At 35.4% G+C, this 25,034-nt stretch overlaps 1 protein-coding gene across 9 annotated transcripts in view; it reads right to left on the bottom strand.

Annotated features, from left to right (window-relative positions):
• Window positions 1-2,011: 2,011 nt before the first annotated feature.
• The window catches only part of ctnnd1 (catenin (cadherin-associated protein), delta 1), a 32,555-nt gene continuing 9,532 nt past the window's right edge, over window positions 2,012-25,034 (bottom strand). For 2 of the 9 annotated variants that reach the window (XM_051112264.1, XM_051112281.1), the window contains exons 2-21: window positions 22,070-22,221; window positions 18,288-18,359; window positions 17,649-17,774; window positions 17,279-17,559; window positions 16,922-17,197; window positions 16,235-16,487; window positions 15,306-15,528; window positions 14,475-14,667; window positions 13,641-13,758; window positions 11,927-12,080; window positions 11,505-11,522; window positions 10,116-10,181; window positions 9,877-10,004; window positions 9,091-9,241; window positions 8,773-8,968; window positions 8,283-8,473; window positions 8,116-8,169; window positions 6,695-6,777; window positions 6,347-6,401; window positions 2,012-4,115 (exon numbers count right to left, since the gene is read on the bottom strand). In XM_051112264.1, the coding sequence (XP_050968221.1) occupies window positions 4,054-4,115; window positions 6,347-6,401; window positions 6,695-6,777; window positions 8,116-8,169; window positions 8,283-8,473; window positions 8,773-8,968; window positions 9,091-9,241; window positions 9,877-10,004; window positions 10,116-10,181; window positions 11,505-11,522; window positions 11,927-12,080; window positions 13,641-13,758; window positions 14,475-14,667; window positions 15,306-15,528; window positions 16,235-16,487; window positions 16,922-17,197; window positions 17,279-17,559; window positions 17,649-17,774; window positions 18,288-18,359; window positions 22,070-22,216 (2,847 nt within the window). In that variant the 5' untranslated portion in view covers window positions 22,217-22,221 and the 3' untranslated portion in view covers window positions 2,012-4,053. Of the gene's footprint in view, window positions 4,116-6,300; window positions 6,402-6,694; window positions 6,778-8,115; window positions 8,170-8,282; window positions 8,474-8,772; window positions 8,969-9,090; window positions 9,242-9,876; window positions 10,005-10,115; window positions 10,182-11,504; window positions 11,523-11,926; window positions 12,081-13,640; window positions 13,759-14,474; window positions 14,668-15,305; window positions 15,529-16,234; window positions 16,488-16,921; window positions 17,198-17,278; window positions 17,560-17,648; window positions 17,775-18,287; window positions 18,360-22,069; window positions 22,222-25,034 lie in introns of all 9 variants that reach the window. The other 7 variants (XM_051112247.1, XM_051112306.1, XM_051112314.1 and 4 more) reach the window with 6 other exon arrangements.

The raw sequence follows: 25,034 nt of genomic DNA, 5'->3' as shown, positions 1-25,034 counted from the left end.
TGATTAAAACGGTAAGATTATAATGTAAGAATGTTACGTTATAATGCGTTTTATTATGTTTTATTTTATATAAATTCATTTATGGTCATTATTTATTTTAAACGTAAACATTCATATATTTACCACCTACATTAAATGCCTTCTAAATATTTAAGTGAAATTAAGCACGTTTTACCGCTGGCTCATATGTGACCCTGGACCACAAAACCAGTCCTAAGGGTCAATTTTTCCAAATTGAGATTTATACATCATCTGAAAGCTGAATAAATAAGCTTTCCATCGATGTATGGATAGAAGAATATTTGGTCGAGATACAACTATTTGAAAACCAGGAATCTGAGGGTGCAAAAAAATCTAAATATTGAGAAAATCACCTTTAAAGTTGTCCAAATAAAGTTCTTAACATTGCATATTACTAATCAAAAATTAAGTTTAAATATATTTACAGTAGAAATTTTACAAAATATCTTCATGGAACATGATCTTTACTTAATATCCTAATGATTTTTGGCATAAAACAAAAATCAGTAATTTTGACCCACACAATGTATTTTTGGCTGTTGCTACAAATAAACCCCAGCGACTTAAGACTGGTTTTGTGGTCCAGGGTCACATATTTTCTTATGTAGAGGATGACTTATGCTTATCTTTTGTAGAAACTTTGACATTTCCACAGCTGCTTTTATTGTTGAGAAAATTCTCTCCAAAGGACAGTCTCATTAAAACAGTCCCACCTTGTGAATTTAGGCAGAGAAAATGTGTTTTACAAGTGAATTATGCAGTGAACCTAACCACCTTATTTTTCAACGCGGAAGCAAGCTGTTTTCTGTGAACGTGTGAGACTTCCGGTTGACTGTAGAGAAATAATTAGAATAAAAAAAGTGCAGTAAATTGTAAAACTGTGTGCACTACAAACCAGTGGGGCTCAAGATATATAAAACATGATTATCAGTGTTGCCAAGTCTGCAGATTTCCCGTGGAATTGGGCTACTTTAACACTGTTGCCGCGGGTTGTTTTTGATGTCCGCGGGTTAAATAGACCCCTGTAACATCATATTTAGCCTCTGAAATGTGAATTTACCAGGGAAAAACCTGGCAACCCTAATTATTTCACAGTGTATGCTAAAAACCAACATAATTTAATTTAATTTAATTTTAAATTCACCTTACCAAATTAAAAAATGTGATTTTGAGATCTAGGAAAGTCACATAAATAATAAAATCGTATACCTTTTCCATAAAATTGTCTCTAGTTATGCCAAACTCACTAATAAAAAAGTTTTTTGGAACCTTGAACAACATTCAGCTTTTAAAACTTATAGAATCCCGGGATTTCATTTACAGAATATTTAATATTGTTGTGGAAATATTCAACAAAAAGGTTGAGAATTACCAGTTTAGTTGTTTCTAAGTCATTTAAGAGTTTTTTTTTTTTTTTCCCCATTAAACTTGTCAAGTTCTCATGGTTTCAACTAGTTTGTAATTGGACTAGAATTTTTTTTTTTTTTTTTTGAGAAATACTCAAGTTTAATCAATTCAATAATGATGCAAGTGCAACAAACATATTTCCCAGTAAGCAGCTAGACTCTATAGTGAAATAGATTTATAAAATTTTTCAATATTACTTCATTACACTAATGCTCTGAAAACAAAGAATTCTAAACAAATGAATATATAAAATGTAGTGCTGTCAAACGATTAATCGCATCCAAAATAAGTGTTTGTTAACATAGTATGTGTGTGTATTGTGTATATTTATTATGTATATAAATACACACACAGTATATATTTTGAAAATATTTGCATTTATAATTTACATTATATATAAATGTATGTAATATATAAACAGCATTTTTCTTAAATATACACATATGTGCAATAATATACACACACACTACACACATATGTACACAAACTTTTATTTTGGATGCGATTAATCGTTTGACGGCACTAATTAAATGTGTTAGAACACACTGTGAATCACACAAAAATTCACCGTCAGAACCTTGGAAAAAAAAAAATCATTCTTTTATTTAAAAAAACAGTATTGCTAAGTTACATGTTCAATCCATGAGAGAAAGGTGCAACGTTTAAGACCAAAGGTAAAGTGTTGAAATATAGGAATTATGAATCAAGATCCACGTTAGTGTTGCAGAAACATGTCAACTGACAGCACGACACAAAGAATTTTTCCTTTTGTCTTTAATTAAAAGATATAAACCGTAAATGCATTTATTTAAAAAATAAAACTGATTGCATATGCATTCACCCACAACACCCCAGAAAAAAAACAAAATCAGCCCCAATCATAAAATATAGAAAAGAAAGAGCAACAGGACAAAAAAAAAAAAAAAAAAAAAAAAAAAAAAGGAGAAAAAAAAATAATTAAAATTAACAAATATTCTCTGGTATATATAGTTAAATGTGCTTTTATTTCACCTATCTTATTTTCTCATCAAGCTAGAATCAAAATCTGGCTAAATCCCGCCTGAAAGAGATGCAATTTCTTTTTCGTAATTAAAAGATTAATTTACCTGCCTCCCTCAACATTGAACAATCGATTGATTCCTTACACTTGTGAACGGCCTCCTCCATCCAGACTCGGACTTCTGGCTCACATCCATTTAGTCAACAGCCGACCTCCTTTACTGACTGTAGTGTCTCGAAGGATTGGATTGCGGGAATTAAAAAGGCATTGGGGGGGGGAAACATCCATTGACCCCTAGTGCTAAAGTTTCCGTTCAGCAATTATCTACAACAGACTTACTGTGCATTTTGAATTTGCAGTCTAGGAAACAAGCACTGTACTTACGGATCTCCGAAAAAAAAAAAAAAAAAAAAAAAAAAAAAAAAAAAAAAAAAATGCATATACATCCTTAAATGTACACTCGTTCACTCTCTACACAGACAGGCACTGAAACCAAGAGGCAGAAGGGTGGCCGAACGTCCCCGTTCACCGCTTATCACACAAACACGCTCACACGACGCGTTGAGCAAGCGAGGCACTCCAAGTATGCAGAGTGGATTTGTGAGACGCGGTCATATTTACACATTCAGTTATATTCAGACAAAAATGAAAACGCACCAACTGGGTCCACCAGCAGGGCCGATTCACAAAGCACTGAAAAGTGGGAGCACCAATTTAAGACCAGGGCTACAATTTGTTTGTTTAGATCTCTTCTGTGGCTAATTAACTGTATTTATTAAAAATGAACAGCGAGGTACTCAAGTTTCCACTCAATTTCATAAAACCAACCCAAAGAGGGGGAAAAAAATTAAATCCCAAAACAGCTCTCCCAATCTGGAATGCTTTGCAAATTTGACGACATTGAAGTTTATGACATGAGGAGCTGCAAAGAACCAAGCTATACTCGCCTACAACTAGAGAACTTTTTTGAATGCTACGGTTTAAAAAAACAAAACAAAAAAAAAAAAAAACAAAAACAAAGAAAAACTCCCAAATCAAATATCCCTCTGCCTCTTTTGTAATGCTTTCAACAACCCCTTCCTAGAGACTGAACACTCCACGAGATCCACAAAAACCACAGATGGATAACTTAAGGGGAATCGGTGGTCGTCTAGTGCTTTTAGAAAACGCTGAAACAAAATAATAGGCTTCATGCCCGTTGCAATGAGTCAGTGAGACATAAAACTTACTGAGAAATTCTATATACATTATTTTCTGCAGGCCACATATGACTGATGCAATTTGGCATTACCTTTTTATCAGTGTGAACCACAAAGCAGGATGAAGCAAAGTAATCAAAATACCAAACGCCATACTATACTAGTGTTCTAATAGATGCATAAGTAAAAAAACAACAACAACAAAAAAAAAGGAAATGATTTATATAAGCTGGGGATGTGACTAAATAGAGCATGTAGTCCCTAGTGATTCCATTATTTGACATAAGAGTCCATTTTAAGTAGTGGCTGTTCTCAGTCACATCGATCTCGATGAGAGCAGGAGAGTGATGACATGAGAATGTTGAAAACTACAGAAGGGTCGTTGCAATTAGTGGCTATGGTCCCGTAAGTGATGAGATCAGAGGCTCAGCAGGGACAGTAGGCAGGAGGAGGAAACTCACGGCGGGTGATGCACACGATCAGTTTTTCTGTGGACACAAACAGGATGAGACGTGAAAGTCAGATGTGGTACTCTCTTATATTAGGTTTACTAGTAACAAAGGACAATGATTCAGTTGTGTGTCATCAAAGAGCAGCGATGGGAATTTGTGCGAGTTACGCAAAAGTCACATCAGCCATTTTATGTGGCACAGTGATGACGGGTACAACCACTGAAATGTCAGTCATGTGACCAAAGTGGACACATGAGAGCAAGAGATCAGTGTTGGGGAGTAATTAACTGAAAAGTAACATTACTTCTAATTATCGTTTTTGAGATTTTTTTTTAAATGTTAAAAAAAAAAAAAAAAAAAAAAGTCATTTGTTTTTGATTTTAGTTGTTCACTGTAAAGAGTTTTAAAATTTAAAGTGGTCATCCTATTTGGCATCCTTGTTTTTGCACCAGATAAATAGAGTTCTAATGGAAAATCACATATAAGAATACATTTAAAATAAAATAATTTTTTTTCAAAGGCAATTTTATATTGTCTATATGTTCTGTGAAATATTGACTTTTCAGTATTTTTTTTTAACTTTAGTTATTCACTGCAAATTTGCTTAAATTTAACACTGATATATAAATTATATCAATGCTGCTTTAACTGTAAAAATTGCAATACATTCAATTTGTTTGAATTTCAAGCTATTTGACACCCTTGTTTTTGCACCAGATAAATAGAGCTCTAATGAAAAATTCGGTATAAGAATACATTTAAAAATGCTAAAAATAAATACTAAAATTATGAGGTTCGTTTTATATAGTTTATTTTTTCCAGTGAAATATTGACTTTTAACAGTTTTTTTTTTTTACTGTAGTTGTTCACTGTAAATTTGTTTACATTTAAAGCAGATACATAAACCAAAAAAGCTGATGAATAGTTTTAATTATAAAAATTAAAATGCATTCAATTTATAGCTGTCATCCTATATGACATCTTTGTTTTTGCACCAGATAAATCTGGCTCAATGAAAAATCAGATAAATGAATTAAAAAAAATTAATTAATTAAATAGATGAACAATAAAAAAGGGCTTTTTAAAATGTATTTATTTTTTACTTCTTCAGTGAAACACTGACTTTTCAGTATATATTTATTTTTACTTCAGTTGTTCACTGTAAATTTGTTTAAATTTAAAGCAGATGAAGAATACAGATTCATTTTTAAAAAACAAACATTAAGAATTTGAATTAAATTTAAATTCATAATTTCATTAGGAATTTAAAGTTGTCATCCTACCTGACATTCTTTTTACACCAGATAAATAGAGCTCTAATGAGAGAGAAAAAAAAATATAAAGGTTATAAAAAGTCCATGTTATTTTGTCTACATTTTTAATGAAATATTGACTGTATTTTTTTTTTTTTTTTTAATTTTCCTTTAGTTGTTCACTGAAAATTGGTTTAAAATTTAAAGCAGACATATAACCAAAAAGCGGATGAATACTGCTTTAATTGTAAAAGCTGTCATCCTATTTGACATCCTTGTTCTCCCACCAGATAAATAAAGCTTTAATGAAAAATCAAATACATAAAAAAAAAAAACACTAATTAAATTGTCCATTTAATATAGTCTTTAATATAGGACTTTGTCTTTTTTTTTTTTTAATTTAGGTGTTCCCTGTATATTTACATTTAAAGCAGATATGTAACAAAAAAGCTTATGAATACTCGATTTAATTTATAATTAAACATTAACACTAATTAATTAACCTCCTAGTTTTGCACCAGATAAATATTCAAATATACATAGTTCTAATTGTAAAATTAAAAAAAAAAAAAAAAAAAAAAAAAAGTGAAAAAAAATAATGTTACCTCAACATAAATTTATGTTCAATATTTAAAATATCTTTTTTTTTTGGCACCAGATAAATGTGTTACATTCTAAAAAATTTATTTTAATAAATGAATTATTTTAGTAAGCAACTTGTGTCCCGAACTACTTTTCAGTAGCTTTAGTTTGACTGTGATTCAACTACTGTAAAACTGTAGCTGCTCCAAATCTAAAGAAGTTTCCCCAACACTGGACGAGATTTACAAAAATTAGTAAAAACCATTTCCACTCAAATACAGAATAGCAAAAAACTGTTAATGAGGGTTAGAACCACAAAAACACAGAGCGACACACATACACTAAAATCTCCACATGAAGGCCATGCAGAAGGTGGACACACATACCATGCGTGCTCATGCACTGAGTGGGGGGGAGGGGGAGTGGCCTAACCATCATAAGAGTCCAACAGAGGCAAAGAGCCCCGCCTCTCCCCATACATTCCTCCCTGAGAGTCAAAGAAAGACAGAGAGAGATTGACAGAGGATAAAAGAAAGGGAAAGGCATTGAAGAAGAGGTGAGTGATAATAGAAGGAGAGAGGCGTGTGAGAAAGTTAGTTGAGGTGAGAACCCTAATATTAGTGAAATCACAGCAGGTTAATAAGTTTCAGGTTGTGTAGTGTGTGGGTTTTAGGTTGTCTGGTGTGCTGAGTTGCTTGTGAAGGAAGTTAAGTGAGAACACAAGTTGTTTGTTGTGTGTAACTGCACAGGAGTGGATGTTCCCTTGCAGCTGTGTGTTACCTGAGGTGCCTCTCTGTCAGAGCGATCCAAAGTGTCGTCTAAAGTGTTTCTCCGTCCTCTCTGGTCTATCGTAGAGTAAGCTTCTGATATTACAGATAAAAAGCATTTTGTCATTGATCTCACACACACTTTTTTTTTTCTCTCAAGAAAGTGATACTTTTGATCCGTTTAATGCATCACTGCAAAATAAAAATCAACATTTGTAATACTATAAATGGCTTTACCATATCTTTTTCATATACATTTAGTGCTTTTAAATTGTATACATTCATAAAAAAAATAAAAAATAAAAAAGTAAAGATCTCCCCAAAAACAATACAAAATGTTTCTTGAGCAGCAAATCGGCATATTAGAATGATTTTTGAAGGATCACGTGACACTGAAGACTGTAATGACGTATGATGAGTAATGATGAGTAATGATGCTGAAAATGTATCTTTGCCAAAGGAATAAATTACTTTTTAAAATATATTAAAATAGAAAATGTGTACAAGTTCACAATATTTACTGCATTTTTGATCAAATAAATGCATCCTTGGCAAGTATAAAGAGACTTCTTTGAAATGTAGGGCCCCATGAAATTTTTTTTTCCAAATTCATTTTTTTTCAGTTTAAATTTTTCTAGATTTTTTTTTTCTGGACTCTTTTAATTGTCACATTAAAGTATTTATGAAAAAACATGTCTAATGAATTGGACTCATGAAATTTACACAATTTAACAGCAATGTATTAAAAGTTAAATAAGTTCAGTTTTTGTTCCCCTAAATTCTGTTTTCCATTAATTTTCTAGATTCCATTTTGACTGTTTCATTAAATTTTAAAAAGCATCTAACCGTTCTAACCCATTTAATAATAAAAAAAAAAAAAAAAAAAAAAGATTTATTTTATTTTTTTAAATAAAGAAATAGTGTTGTATATTTACATTTTTCTGGTAAATACATTCTGATAAATTTAAGGAATATTTACCAGAAAAAGAAGCTAATGAAAATTTTATTATTAGCAGTAGTACCACCAGTTTCTTCACATGCTTCACTATGTGTGTAGCAAACGAAAACGCGCATCTGTGCCATTCATTCACACAGAGTCACAAAGAACAGGATTCACATTTAATAAATAGTATTCTTGCGTCTTAATAGTCCATATCGCATTTTGATTTAAGTGTCCATGACATTTTGTGTTATACAGTAAATTCCATTTTTATGACTGGATTCCAAATTCCGTCCATGTTTTCCCGTATCGCAGAAGTCATAGGGCCCGAGAAATGTAACACTGTATAATCTATTTGCAAGTGCAAGTTAAAACAGAGATCCAAATGAAAAAGAGAACTGCGAAAACTTAACCCACCATTGGAAAATGTGGCTAAAAGTTCATTTTAGACTGTGCACAAGCATGAAGTATGAGAATAAAAGTATGTGTTTTACCTGGTCCCATATCATTAAGTGGAATCATGTCTCTGTCTCTGTCCTGTTTGCCCCCTAACAAGAAACCCAAACAACATCAGTTGTGACCATGCGACTGATAAACATCTGTTTGTTGTGTAAACACACTAACAAAGCATTCAGCAGGAATGCATGTGTAGTGTTCTTACCCCTGTCTATTAGCGGCAGGGTGCTGTCCTCGTATCCCCCGTTGCTGCGGGTGTTGTTAGGAGGGTTAAGGTTCACCATGAAGTCTGTTTTCTTCCAGCCGTCTTTCTCCAGTGTGCGGCGGAGCTCTTTGAAGCCCCACACGATCTGCAGGACCAGCCCAGCGCCACGCACCTCCCGATCTGAACGGTTGCTATAAGGGGAGAATACAGACGATTGGCATTTGCAGTTAAAATACTTGTTCCTCTAATGCAGGGGTGTCAAACTCCGATCCTGGAGGGCCACAGCCCTGCAGAGTTTAGATGCAACCCTAATTAAACACACCTGATCCAACTAATCAAGTGCTTCAGCCTTAATTGAAAACTGTATAGTATGTGTGTTGGAGCAAGGTTGGAACAAAACTATGCAGGGCTGCGGCCCTCCAGGACCAGAGCTGACACCCCTGCTCTAATGCATCCAGACAGCTATGAAAAACCACAGACTTATACATACCTGTCTTTGTTGATGAGCACCAGTCTCTCGATGCCCTGGGAGCTGCGCAGGGTTTTGGCCGCATCCACGCTGGAGCCGACCACCTCCGCCATAGTGCTGAGAACAGACACAACTGTCTCCTCTGAGAGCCCACGCACCGGCTGACTCTGACCTCCGCCTGGCAGATTGGCCACCAGGTTAGGCACTGCATGCTTACCTACACGGAGAGAGGAGGAGAGACTGGGATTTATTCATTGCGACTACAAAAATGGATTTTTGTACAGGATTTGATGGAAGTAAGAAATACAAAGGCCAAACGGGTATCGCTTGCTTGCATACCTAGCAGCTCACGGTTGCGAGCGTCAATGGCCAGGTTTCTCAGAGCTCCAGACATGGCTCTAACTACACGGTCGTTCCCATGAGACAACAGCTCTGTCATCATCGGCAGGCCATGCTCCTGTCTCATCATTGCTCTGATGTACCGCCCATACTGAAAGGACAAGAAAGAAGTAAAATTATAAAACAGCCAGTTTTCCTCCTGATGAACCTAATCAGACAAATGTTAACTAAGGAATAAAGGATATACAATGGGATAAGGATAACTATTTTTCTTCAAAATCTCAACAGCCATTCATTGCCATTATAAAGCTTGGAAGAGCCAAGATATTTTTTAATATAACTCCGATTGTATTCATCTGAAAGAAGAAATCATATATACCTAGATGGCTTGAGGTTGAGTAAATCACAGGGCAATTAATTTTTTTCACTACTCTTTCATACCAAGGTGATCATGTGACAAGTACGAAAATCAGATTAACTCGTGGGATGTGTCAACCAATCAGGATCGAGAAATAAATCTGCCATATTTACTATAAAAGAGGTCCATTTCATAAAACAAAGTGCAGAATGAATAGTTTTTGTAGCTCAGTTTCCATACAGGTTTGTGTTTTGAGACTAAAAAGTTAAAGATTCAGTAGGTTTTAACAGTAAAATCAAGCTTTTATATAAATAATAAAAACATGACACCTTTAATGTTGAATGAGTCTAATACACTCTGGACTGCAATAGCAGTATTGTAACTACACACAAAAAAAGCTAAAACTTTCAGAAAGACAAGATACTAACAGTCCAGCGGCCCGCACACAGGTTCTGCACGGCCCCCGCGGCGGCTTCCAGAACCGACGGGTTCTTGCTCTCTTTCAAAAGAGAAGTGTACACACGCACCACCTCTGGCTGGAACAGCAACTCATAACCTATAAAACACAATCAATACATTGTATTTATAGTCTGTTATTTAATTACAATACGAGGCAAAGTGAAACTACAAGTGTGCACATTCAGAGCCAACAAGACTATCATTGTACCTTTGGCTGGCGTGCTTCTCTTTGGAATGTCAATGGTATCTGAAGTTCCATCATCCTCTTTTTTTCCTGAACAAAGCAGACGGCATGAGCAACATAGAGGTAAAATGACAGAAATCTTATCTGCTGTTCAACAGTAGTGATATAACAGCGACAATTTAGAAGAAAACATTTTCTTCAAAGAATCAAAAAGGGGATTTTCTTTAGACAAAGACTATTTCTTCAGAGACGGTTATGACAGAGGCTACATTTATAACTCTGAGGAAAACCCCATGTGATTTAATGACAGATGACGTAAAGCCCCAATATACTTCAAGCGCAAATCAAAGAACAAACTGGTGTGACAATTTCGAACAAAATAAGGCCAAAATGAAAGTTTGAGTTTGCGTAAAAGAACTTTCCATGAAAGTTCACCAAAACTAGTGAACACTTGAACTACCATTTGTTGTGGTGTGCTCTGGGGCTTTACGATGGAAGTCTCAATGTTCAATTTTTATCCGTTCAGTCTGTCTAGGTCAATGAAAACGAACTTTGCAACAAGTATATTGGGCCTTTAAAACAGGCCTTTCACAGTAGTATATGACATTATAGAGTGGTGACAAAGTGCAAGTTTAAAAGAATCAGACAATTATCTTAATACGTCTACATGATTAAATATTAACAGTGAAGGTTTATAAAGAATGGATTGATCAGAAATGCTGTGTTCTGGCCCCCTCTGGTGGTTACTAGTGAAATGTTATAAACACAAAGCATTTTTACAGGCCACAGTCACACAATAAAATGTAAAATACAATTTTTTTTGGAAGAATCTCATTCCTCATTTCCAAGTGTTTCCTGTTTGTTTTCTAAGAACAGACGGCCAATTTGTATATTTGTAGTAAAATCTCTTTGTCTGTGATAGTCTGGATGCTTACTAGGGGCCAGGTTTACTTAAGTTAGTCTGACTTATTTTGAACGAAATCAACTAGCAATAAGCCTGGCTTATTTGGTAAACTTGTTTTACGAAACAGGCCCTAGGGCAGCTTACCATGCCTTAAAACAGAGCCCCAAAGTTTAACGTCCAGCGACAATATGATACTTGTTAATGATTGTACATCTACTTCCTTCAGATCAATAAAAACCTCATTTGTGTGACTGGTCCCCTTAAAATGCCGCCTTCTCACTTTACAAAAGTAGTGCAGCTCATAAAATGAACATGAAATGAGATGAGAAACATTATTTTCCACTTCAGTTTCCCATTTTCACATCCATTTTGCTGAACTTTGACTTTTAACATGGTTAATAATGGGTTAAGATGAGGTGAAAAATGTAAGTGATTCCCATGAAAGCAAAGCAAAGCCTTTACTTTATAAAAGGAAAGAAAAGACAAAATAAAAAGAGAGAAAAGCTTACCTTTGGAAAACCACTCGTCTGTTACAGGATAAAAAGATGTACGGATTGAAAGCAGAAGAGACAGATACAGAAGAAAAATGAGAGGAAAGGACTGTTTTGGCATTAAAAAAAAACAGCAATAGTGCCCCAGCCACCGTACAATTATTCAGCAACAAACCCACAAAGCACACATTTGTGTGAAATTCATGCACGTCGCATCTCCTTGTGTAAACAAACTTGATCTGGCACATATCAAACTTACAAGCTTAACAGACTTCAAAGTGTGTACTACGATTAAGACAAGAAATAGACATGGCCTCTTTAGTTTTGTTTACACAACACAGAGATTATGCACTGGAATGCAAAGATAGCAAGTTAACTTTTAATTGGTTACGGCCCACAGCCAGTGTCCGTGTTTTTCTTTAAATGAATTAGACATGTACCTTTGCCCTTTCGGGAGCTGAAGCAGCCACCCTTTTGGGAAGGGGCGGGGCCTTGATTGACAGGAGTCGTCTCCTGATAGCGCTCACTTCCAGGTATCTCCCGATGCACCTGATAGGACAGATTCCTCAGCAGACACACGCTGTTTTCAATCAGCTGCACAGACAAGACAAACTTGATTAAACAATAGATTAAACAAGACAACTAATGGCAACTATATATTTTTTTTTATAAATCGAGTGAATAAAAAAGTGGAGGCTGATTCTACTAACTAAAGAGTAATATTTGGAATTTACATTCTAAATGCACTAATTCCGATTCTTTAAACGGGGTTGAAAATAGTATTTTTAATTTCAGAATACCATACTTTTCCAAACCTCAGACCATATTTAACATAAATGGTTCGTATAGCATTATTTTCAGCTTTATATTTGTATAGTATGGTCATCTGCACACAAGAAACTTTTTTGTGCCCTCGAGAAGCTATTCACATAGTCATGGGAATTTTTTGCATAACACCAACCCCAACGCATTACAATTTCTAGTTTTATATAACCCATTTTCTTTGTGCATCACTGCCATCTTACTATGAATAAAACAAAAGCATAGATGCACATGAATAAACAGAACTACTTGCTCAAAATTTGGCTTTTCTTATGGCAGAACCTCTAATATCAAAGCCTAATGTCCAATTTAACACCCTTTGGATGTTGACGTAAAAGTGTTTAAAATTTGGCTTTCAAAGCCTTAGTTATTTTTTATGCATACCCCGTGGTGGCCAAGAAACCACACCGTGTAATGGGCTGATGGTGCAATAGGTGGATCAGTGGGCACTGTCCTATATGCTAAGTTTAATGGTTTCTCGTGTGCACATAAAAGTTTGTTTTACATAATGAAAAAGTGCACCTTGAATTCATTCAGTTGTATTTTGACTGACTTCTTGTACAATCCATTCATTTTCAATAAATTCTTAATTTTCTATTATAAAAAACTAAATAGCAGCACAAGTCTGGAGAAACAAGTAGTTTTCCAAATTTTTTTTTTTTCCCCATACTTTTCCAGACCAAATTCCATACTTTTCCAAACCCCTAGGAACCCTGTTTAAAGCTGCGTATTTGTTATATATATTTTGAAAGGTGTTATGCTCAGAGAAAGGTTGCATTTTTTTTTATGAAAAAAAAAAAAAAAAAAAATTAAGATGGTAGTTTTTTTTTTTTACTTTTTATTTTTTAAAAGTATCCTGATCTTTAAAAGTATCACAGGTTCCAACAAAATATTAAGCAGCATAACTATTTTAAACATTTGTAATAAATCAGCATATTAAAATGATTTCTGAAGGATCATGTGACACTGAAGACTGAAATAATGATGCTAAAAATTCAGCTTTGCATCATAGTAATTACATTTTAAAATATATTTACATAGAAAATGGTTGTTTTACATTAAAATATTATTTCACAATACTACCGCATTTTTCTGTGGCTATCAAACAGCCACAAAAGGGAAATGGCTCTAAATAACCTTTCCCCAACCGGTATTATAACAGTGCATTTAAATATGACTGAAAAATATTTAATATGCAATAAACATAACCAACAATGCTTTCTTCCTCCTGTGCTCTTCCCTAAATTGCTCTAGTCATGTGCTTCCCCATCATAAAAGAGCAGTACGAAAGTGCAGTTTTCAAAACCCTAAAGGTCAAAGTTCAGCCGTTACCTTGTTGTCCACATCTTTACAGTTGATCTGTGACTGGACGATGTACATGAGAGAGTCGACCAGTCCAGAGCACTCCCTCAACTTCCTCCTGGCCTCGCTCCGCTCCGAGCTCACATTCCTGAGAGTGAAACGTCATGCAACTAATTAGGACACAGCCTGTTTAATGTTTAGTAGCGTTTGGCATGCACACAAAGTTTTAGCTTCGGGTTATCACCTAAAACATATTAAGCAAATGTATACAGACAACATCTGAAAAGCTGAAGGGTGGATGAGAACATGAGGGTTAAAAAGGCAAGGCACTGTTAGCTCTACTTAAAAGTAATCACGGTGTAAAACCATTCCTCCGTCTGAACCGAGTGCTTTCTAAAAGCCTAATAGGCGAGTGGGAGAAGAGAGGGACACTCTCAAAAGAGAACCACTCAAGGGAAATAAGTGGATTCAAAGATCACATTTCTCTCTTTTGTCCAAACTTTGTCCTGGTTCTTTCACAGCCTCGAAGGTTCTTGCTCGCAAACACAACTCAAGATCATTTCCTTTGCACTTCCCTCCTTTCTTCCCCATAAAATGCAGTTTCCTCACACACACACACACAAACTTTCTTGACAGGAATTCTTTAGCAGCACTGAGGCACACCCCTCCTCCCTTTAACGCCTTTCATTAATCTGAATCATAAAACTGTCCTGTCTCAATACATGCTAATCCCTTCCTCTGCTCCTCTCTCTGTGTTAATGTGGCTTAACTGCTCTTGATTCTCAGCCTGAAAAATGTACACCTTGAATTCGCTGTAAGCCACTTTGGATAAAAGCATCTGCCAAATGCATTATTGTAAGGTACCTTAAGCAGCCGGTGGTGTTGGTGAGCGCCGTCTCCCACTCCAAGTGTCTGGGTTTGCAGCTCTCCTCTCCTCCTTCATTCCCCCTCTCCCAACCCGAGTGAGGAACCATCACCTCGTCGGACAGGGCGTGCAGCGCGTGGTCCACGATTTCCATCTTTACAGAGTCGTGAGACGACAGGTTCCACAGCGTGCCTGAAAGAGGACGAGCCATCATCAAGAGGTCGGCATTCAATGGAATTTAAATTTTTAAAGTAGACCCATTATGCCCCTTTTTAAAATATGTAAAATAAGTGTCAGCTGTTTCAGCTCAAAACAATACACCATCAGATCATTTATTACATCATTTTGAAAATATTTTTTTTAAACGGAAGCAGAAACACGCTGTTTTCGTGCATGTCTCTTTAAATGCAAATGAGCTGTTGCTCCCCGCCCCCTTTCTCAGAATAGAGCTGTAGCTCCAGAAGGATAAAAGGAGGAGTGATGACAGTGGAAGACAAGAGAGGACCAGGTCTGGACTTAATTTATTAAATTTTTTTTTAACATTTAAAGGCTTTTAATAATAAAATAAACACAAAAGTAAAGTGGCAACCCCTCACAGACGACTGCCGAAGATAAAACAAAATAAAGTCCAGGCCTGGTCCTCTCTCGTCTTCCACTGTTGTCACTCCTCCGAAGCTCCTCCGTGGGACTTGAGACCGGTGAGTGGCTCAGGTGTCACTCATTACCATTAAACTTCACTGGCCTCACTCCGCTCCCACGATCTGCCACTAATTCTGTTATAAAAATAACTTCTTTTTTTTTTTTTTTTTTTAGCAATAAACGCTGTGTACCTGTTATGGTGTCAGTAAGGTCCTGATCTCTCGTCTTTCTCAGTAGCCGCACGAGCGCGGGAATTCCGTCACAGTTCTTGATGGCTATCTTGTTGTCTGGATCTCGTCCGTATGAGATGTTCTTGAGCGCTCCGCATGCTGCGTAATGCACCTCTTTCTTTGGGTTATCCAGCATGGACACAAGGGCAGGGATTCCCTTCAGTCGTCTAACTTCTGACTTCACCTGCAAAAGACGAGAGTAAAAAATGAGTGCACGGCATATGCATATTACTGCATGTCATTTCAGTGCCTTCTCAAAGCCAAATGCCCAAGTGACTAAGTGACGAAACTACAAGCAATCAGAACAAAATTTTAGGCTGAGCAAGTTTTTAAATTAACACTTTTCTTCAGCAAGGACACTTGGGCTGTCACGATTCCACAATTCAGTACGACTACTTGATTTAAAAAAAAAAAAAAAAAAATATTCAATTTCATTTTGCTCATATTGAGTAACCAGCAAAATATCGGAAGTGTTCACTTAGGCGAAAAAGAAAAAGTGATCTGATTACGCGATTAATAGCCAAAATAATCAACTGATTACTTGATTACCAAAATAATAGCTACAAAGGATATCTGAATTAAATTTAATTCATTTTTAATTAATTCAGAATATCTAAAGTCATTTTAAAGACTATTATTCACTTAGGTCTACTTTTATTACCAAAAAAAAAATGGGTACAAATATGCAATTACTTGATTAATCGCTTGACCGATTACTCAATTACAAAAATAGTCAGTAACAGCCCTGAATGCCATACTACAAATAGAGACAGTAACTCTGGAACTTTGTTCATGAAATATTAGGCAGCACAACTGTTACAAACACTGAAAACCGCTAAAAATTCAGCTTTGCTTTTCAGCATAAATGACATTTTAAAACAGACACCAACCTTATCGTTCTTAAAAGTGAGATGTTGCAAGTATGCCGCGGCATTGCTTTTGACAGGGTCCAGGCGGTAGTTGAGCATAGCGATGACTTCAGGAAGTTCCGGTTGCCTCCATGCTGTGGGGGCAGGGCCTTTACGAAGAGTGCTGTCCAATGATGCCATGCTGCCTCTCTCTCCCTGCGCCAGCGGAGCTCCTACTCCCCAATAATAATCGCCAGTTCCACTCATATCACCATCCAGTGTGCCCTCATATGACCTACACAAAACAAACCACAGTTCAAGTTGACTTTTTTTTTTTTTTAAACCACTGCCTTCTGCGGAATGCAAAAGACTACTTTGAAGAAAGTTACCATTACAGTGCCCATTAACGTTTCATAGCATGGACAAAAAAAACAAAACACAATACTATGGGATCTCAATAGGGATATAACGATATCAAAAAGTCCACAAAACAATATTTTTAAACAAAAACAAAAAAAAAGTAAATTTTGTACATTTTAAATGTATCTAATAAAATCTATCTAATGCACTTTGAGAGTGTCAGAATACTCTGGGATTTCAGCAAAAATATCTTATAATTTGTGTTCTGAAGATGAATGGCCTTACAGTTTTGGAATGACATCAGGGTGAGTAATTAATGTCAGAATTTTTATTTTAGGTTGAACTAATCCTTTACCAGAATATGCTTACCCTGTCCGGCGTGGAGGTGGAGGATGGTGTGGATGTGCCAGCCTGGGCATTGTGCTGTAATGCATGGGCAGTCCCATGCCATAATCAGGTTCATCGTATCCCAGGCTCCTCTGATCATCCTCCAGGCCGTACGGCTCTGGTACAAAGCGCTGCATGCCTGAGATCTCCATAGCACTGCCCATACGTCCTACCTGGGGCTGGGCTGCATACGGGTCCAACTGCGGCCGGCTATGGGTGCGGTAGGCCGAGTCCAGCGTGCGATAGCCATCCACAGGTCTAAAGAGAACGCAACATGGAAATTACTTGGTACATCTACAAAGCTTGATCTCATACAATGCAAACACAACATGCACAGACCTGTAGCGGTCATCCATACGTGTCCCTCGATTGAGACTGGCGTAGGTTTCAGAAGCAGGGTAGGTGCGGTAATCTTCATAGCCTGGTGGTCCATAGTGGTAGTTACGGGGGACAGTAGCGGTAGGGTAGTCCATTGGGCCACCGGGTGGCCTGTACACACGGTCCATTGGGGTATTACAACCAGGCATCCCAGTGACTGAACCAGTGCCATCAAGTGATAGGGTGTCGGAGACTGAAGGAATGACTGTTCGTGTGGTAGTCGTCTTTGTGACCTTCTTTACCTGATAAGGGGAGCAAGTGCAATCGTTCTCATTCCAACCAAATATACAAATATCAGTTAAATTAGACCGCATATCTACATCAAACTTACTGTGGTCTCAGTGCGACGTGTGGTGCCGTCATCACTGGTTTCAACTGAAATAATCGGCACCGATTCGTGGGGGTCCGACTCAACTGTGACCGACTCAACAATATGACCAGGGTCCAACATCCTGTACTGTAGCACCGACACACAAACAAAGAACAATAGTGAGCATAAGCCAAGAACAGGAAGTGTGTCCACTCACACAAACACACCATCTGGAGCATTCGCAGGTGGAAGTTAATGACCACACAATAAGTTAGTGCAGAAAGATGAATTAAATGTGAAAATACGTGCAGCAGTTTATTTCACATACAACGACACACAGGGTTCAACAATAAAAGACAGCCTGAAAACAGTGCTGTGTTGATACTACAACATATTAATCCTAATTTTATCATTTTGATTTTAAAAATCAATTATAAGTTGATTTATTATTATGAACAAACATATATATGTATATGTATATGTATATGTATATGTATATGTATATGTATATGTATATGTATATGTATATATATATATATATATATATATATATATATATATATATATATATATATATATACACAATTTAAAGCATATAAATTACTAAAACTTACACTAAAATTAAAATGAAAACCAAAAATCCAATTACCCCATACCAACCTGAGTCCCGTTTATGTATCCCTCGCTTAATTTGAGCCGTTCTAACTCTGCATCACCAGTGACACGGCCGTTCTAAACAAACAGAGAGGGGGAAAAAAATAAAAATTAAATTTCAACAGACAAAAAAAAAAATAAATAAATAAATAAATCATGTCGGTGAACAATGCTAAACATTCAGAGAGACCACAAATTATAGCAGGACCTTGAGTAAACGTATAAACATGATCTTACGGATGTTCATGCAAAGGATGCATAGGGATAAACAACACTTAAAACAAAAATGACTTAAGTTAATGAAATCATTGCACAAGAGCAACATGACAGCGGTTGCGGAAACAAATGATGGATGGATAAATGAATGCCAGGAATGATAAGAGATGGTTGACCACTACCAGATAATATTACTCATGCTTTAACATGACAAAGGCATGCAGCACAATTCACACTCAAAGCACAAATTTTCTACGCGCAAACCAGGGAAAGTGGGTTGCTGTGCTATTCCCGGTCCACAGAGGACGCTGCGAAAGTAGATGGTAATCTTGGCTGACAGGCGGGCTTGTGGGAACCTGTCAGCAGGTAGGAACTGAGCCTGCTCAGCATGTTAATATCTACACAACTATGTCAACAGAAAGCAAATACATGTGATAGAGGCATTCCAAGCACTGCTGACCAGCTTATCTTTACATTCATGTCTGTCTCTGCGTGTTAAAGAGTGCTAGAGAAAGAATGGGAGAGATTTTTATTTTTTTTTTTTTTTAAAGAAATAGTTCTCAATAATAAAAAAGTTTAATCCTTCTGCTGTAGTTTTTAGTTTCATTCACATTTGTGTGGTGAACTCAAATGTGGAGCATCAAGAGGTGTTATACCAAGTTTGACGTCAATGAGGTCAAACAGCTTTGGTTCTCTTGCTCCATATTTAAAATATACACAAGTGCAAATGACATTTAAGAGCCATGGCAGATGGAACGCTTTCCAATTAACTTAAAATTGCTGTCAACACACACTTAAAGTTCACCAAAAATAAAAATGACCTCATGATTCACTAACCCTTAAACCATCCTAGGTGTATATAACTTTCTTCTTACGAATACATTCAGAGTTATATTTAAAAAAAAAGATGGGAGTAAATGGCTGTTGAGGTTTTTGAATCCAATAAAGTGCATCCATCCATCATAAAAAGTACTCCACAGAGCTCTGGGGGCTTAATAAAGCCCTTCTGAAGTTAACGCCATTCTTTCGTGAATGTCTGTATGAAAATTAGCAGAAGCTAGAGATTATGTTTTGTAGGGATTTAAATATAGATATTTTTCTTACACAAATGCATCAATTCACTTTAGAAGGGCTTTATTAAACCCCATAGCCATATGGAGTACTTTTTATGATGGATGAACGCACTTTATTGGACTTCAAAATTTCAACAGCCATTCACTGCAATTATAAAGCTCAGAAGAGCCAGAATTTTTTTTTTTTTTTAAACATTAACTCCGACTGTATTCTCCTAAAAGAAGAAAGTCATATACACTGGATGGCTTGATGGTGAGTAAATCACGGGGTAATTTTCATGGGGTGAGCTATTCCTTTAAAGCAGCGGCCAGAATGTATAGACTGTCTTTATGGTGCTTTATATTAATTTTAGACTATTAAGTCTCCAGTAAAAAAAATAAAATCAAGTGCCTTATTGTAATATATTTAATAAAGCGCAACCTAGACATCCTGCAAAAGATCATGTTCCATGAATGAAATTAAGCCATTAGGGTTAATATCAGTGTTATTAACTACAATTACTAGAACTATAATTGAAATCCAACTAAATTAAAATATACGTACTAGATGAAAATCTTAAAAACCACATAAAGGTAAAATGCTGGCAATTAACTGAAATAAGCTAAAGTGCTAAAATTAGTAAAACTGAGAATTATTTAAAGTTACACAGAAATATGGGACCCTGGATCACAAAAACAGTCATAGGTAGGGCTGCACAATTAATTGAATTTCTAATTGGGATTACAATTACAGATGCCACAATTATGTAATCGTTCAAAGGCACAATTACAAAAAATAAATAAATAATAATAATAATAATAATAATAATAATAATAATAATAATAATAATTCACTTACACTATTCTGCTTGCTTAAGATGTGGGGGTGGGTGTGTTTTTCCTACAGGTTATCTTAAGTTTTTTTTTTCAATTTTCACATTTTTACTTTATATGTAAAGAAGAAACTATATATAAAAAGGTGGCATGCAGTGCTTCAAAGAATGGTATAAAGCTATTCAAAACATCACTATATATAAATTGTGATAATTAATAATAGCAATTACAGCTTCAAGGGAATAATCAACAATTACGATTTTTGTCATAATTGTGCAGCCCTAGTTATAAGGGTCAATTTTTTTTAAAATTGATATACACATTTATTCAGCTTTCAGATGATGTATGGTATTTTAGGATAGAACAATATTTGGCTAAGATACAACTATTTGAAAAACTGGAATCTGGGGAAAAAAAAAAAAAAAAATCATTGTCCAAATTAAGTTTTGATATATTTACAGTAGGAAATGTACAAAATACCTTCATGGAACATGATCTTTATTTAATTTCTTAATGATTTTTGGCATAAGAAAAACACGATAATTTTGACCCATACAATGTATAGTTGCCTACTGCTACAAATACATACCTGTGCTACTTATGACATAATATAATATAATATAATATAATATAATATAATATAATATAATATAATATAATATAATATAATATAATATAATATAATATAACATAACATAATATAATATATAAATAAAATATAAAATAATATATTAAAGCATATAAATTACTAAAACTTACTCAATTAAACACATTAATAAATAATATAATAGTATATAAATACTAAAATAACAGGTCATTTACACAGTGTATAAATGACAGAATATTCATTTTTAGGTGAAGGATTCCTTCCAATTTTCTGAGACTGTCTGATGTATCCGAGTGCCAAGGGAAACAAAAGTTGTGCATGCGACTATCTAGTTGTGAAAAAACCTTGAAATCACACACAGTCAACGCCCTTGAAGGAGAGTGCGTGTTTAAGCAGAATCATGCAACCAATCAGAGTCCTCCTCTAGTCTCAACGCTGAAGTAAACTGAGAACACTGAGATTAAGACGATACTTGACATGTTCGCATTGAGCAATTTCAACCATAAGATGGAGCTTTTTGAAATCCTCGACACACAAGGGAGACTCATCTTACTAAACCGGTTTGTTATCTCTCTGCTTACGAACATCATCAGAAGGGGGTTTTGGTGTTGAGAAAGTTTCAGTGATAACTGAGACATTCAGCAATGAGGACAGTGAGTAAATGAGGAAAATTCCTTTTGGGTGAAGAATATTCATACCGCTATGTCAAACAGACAGGTTAATGACACATGTACAGACATGCGCAAAGGCTTGACATTCAAAAGTTATGTGGTGACAAACAAATCGGGGACATGAAGAAACATGCAAAGGAAGCGTGATTTAAAACTACGTATTCAGTGACGCCACACGCCATAAACTGGAGAACGGCTGTGCATTACGATGACAAAGGGTGGGTGGTGATTGATGACAAGAGGAGAGGATGCACAAAGTGGGTTCTGGTGACATTGAACAACGGTGAAGGATGGGTTAATCGCCATGCTCCTTGAGGTGCCAACTAGGACGCATTGGTGCAGAGTGATGCGGCACGGGCGATGACGTGGGGAACACTGCTGCTGCGTGATTGGCTGGGAGGGCGTTACCTGCAGGGTGGGGAGGGGGCGGGGTAGGGTACCGGAGGGCCCCACGCTCCTCCTCTCCTCCTCCAGAGCTCGAGTCAGACGCTCAAACTGCATCTCCTGCTCTCGCACGGAGGCCAGGAGAGATGCGGCATTCTCACACTGCTCCATACACACTGAGAGAAAGAGGACAGGGGTTATACTCTCGCACACATCATGAGATCGAGTGCCTCGCGCGCTCCACACGTGCCCTGAAAACACACAAACATGCGCTCCTCGCAGACACAAATACATAGAATAAGAAGGTGAGCACCATGTGACCCATGCGGCAGGCTAAATTTGAGAAACCGTAACTGGGAGAGACAGGAAAAGAAATGTGAGAGGTAGAGAGAACACGACAGACAAGATAAAAACCGTGAAAAGAAAACGCGAGCGAGACAGGTGCTAACAAAGCACTTCAGACGCAGGCGTGATCACGCTGCCACCGCTGAGTGACAACACACAGAGGAAACCAGACCGGTTTCAAGCTCACAGATAGGAGAGTGATTCAGACGCTGTGTGAGAAGAGATCGTGTAGAGGCAGGAACGACGAGTGCAGACACAACAAGGAATGAGCCAAGGACTATTCAAACCAAAGTGGCTCCATGAAACAGTACTGCAACTAAAAAAGGCCATTTCATTATCTGACAACTGGAAACAAACTGTTTTAATGCCTAAGCCCTTACTAAATAATGCAGCAGTACCATGGTCCAGCAATGCAATCATATTTATAAAGTACTTCAATGTTTAGGTTAATTTAAAAAAAAAAAAAAAAAAAAAAAAAAAAAAAAAAAAAAAAAAAAAAAAAAAAGTCCAAATAAAAAGTGACATCATAGCATTTCACATAAAAATAAAAAAAAACCCAACACCACAAAAGCTGTACCATATACATTTAAAACCAGCACATATGCACACACGCATTTTTTATATTTTTTCCTCTTTTATATAAAAAAATATAGAAAATATGATAATATATTATATATTAAAAACCATATATTTATTATTTAATATATATATATATATATATATAGAGAGAGAGAGAGAGTTCAGATGCAAAAGCCTCTAAATCCTCTAAATATAAAGTACATTTTTAGTTTTTATTAATATTTAAAAAATGAATAAAGCAAACTAAAAAGCTAAAGAAATCATGGTATTATTGTCATTAAGACTTATTTGTACATATCTGATCATTGCAATTAGTCATACAATGACACAAATGTTTAAATGTGAATATTGAAAATGATAAATAATTATTATTATTGCTGTTATTGTTATCATCATCAATGTTAATGTTTTTTTTTTTTTTTTTTACTACTTTAGGTACTTTGTAAGCAGTATCTGCTCACTACATTTTCACCCTTAATTGGCTTTAAAATAAGACTTTTAATAACTTAACACCTACGTTGAACTTTATAAAGCTGGAGATGCTACTCTGAAGGCTCAGAGGATATTATTCACTGTTAAACATAGAAGCTCCACTGTAAGATGTGGAACTTCTCAAGATATCAGTAGCGTAGTGTATAAATAACTACTTCTGTGAGTTCACGCTGCATTCACTCATTAACACCAGTGATCTGGGTGGGGTGCAAATGATGCGTGTGAACAGCAGGTGGGAAAAAAAAAAAAAAAAAAAAAAAAAAAAAAAACTCTGGAGAGCTAATCTGAGCAGTGATATGCATGACTGATGTCATGGGAAGTTGAGTCAATTTGAGTTACAGGTTGAGAGAAGTTTAAATGGTTCCTTGGAAGAACTACAAAGAGGGTATGGCGGCTTTATACATTCAATACAGGGAAGAAATTTAGAAATCATTCTAGGGAACCTAAGAACCATTTCCGATCATTTCCAAATGAACTTCCCAATTTGTTTTGTTAAAGATCATTATGGTTAAGCCAAAGTGAAAGAGAAACAAGCCCTCACCTGTACCTGCCCTTGTTCATAAATCATTACTATGCAACACTACAAAAGATAATCAAAACATAACCTGTGCACAAAGACTAATGGGCCAAATGTAAAAAAAAATTCCAAAACTGCAACTAAATGAACAGGCAAATTGGATAACAAAATTCCCCCAGAAATCACCTGCATGCAAGTACAACCACAGAACTAGGTTTACAGGAATAGCTCACTCGAATGAAAACTGTCAACATTTAAACAGTCATGCCACTACGACTGCACCATGACTAATCTACGACCCTATGATTTCCGTAAGGCAGGAATCATGGAATCCAGTCATAAAAGGAAATATCGGTATCGCCATCAGCTATTGGCCAAAATGAGTTGAAAATATTGGCATATGATATGTTGGCAAAACTTCAACATTGTGCATCCCTAATTATTTTTAAGAAATATTTACCAGAAAAAAAAAGAATATTTACCAGAAAAATGTAAATACACATAGTATTTCTGAAAAAATAAAAAAAATATATAAATTAAAAAATAAAACATTTCATGGGGCCTTAAAAATAACTTTGTTAAACTTTTAATAAATTGTTAAAGTGTACAACTTTCATGATTTCATTTATTCTTTTTTTTTTATTGTAACCATTAAAACAATGTAAAAAAAATAATAATAGGGGAAAAAAAAAAAAAAAGTAATGGATTTATCTCAACCACCCTATTTTCCATTTAGTACATTAGTAAGAAACAAGTGCATAATTTCTGCAATGAAACGTGTGTGTGTGTATATATATATATATATATATATATATATATATATATATATATATATATATATATATATATATATATATATATATATATATATATATATATATATATATATATATATATATATATTTTTTTTTTTTTTTTACATAAAGTTTAGTAAAAGAAAAAATTTAAATAATCCGAAAATTAATCAATTCGAACATTATAAAAGTAAATCTGTAAAATAAACTAATTTATACTTCAGATAAGAAGTTCCAGATTCTAGAACTTATCACAAATTAA

This window comes from Labeo rohita, chromosome 1, assembly GCF_022985175.1.
Source record: "Labeo rohita strain BAU-BD-2019 chromosome 1, IGBB_LRoh.1.0, whole genome shotgun sequence".
NCBI classification, from domain to species: Eukaryota; Metazoa; Chordata; class Actinopteri; order Cypriniformes; family Cyprinidae; genus Labeo; species Labeo rohita.
The sequence above is the reverse complement of the archived record's forward strand: the minus strand, read 5'-3'. Positions and strand labels throughout refer to the sequence as shown.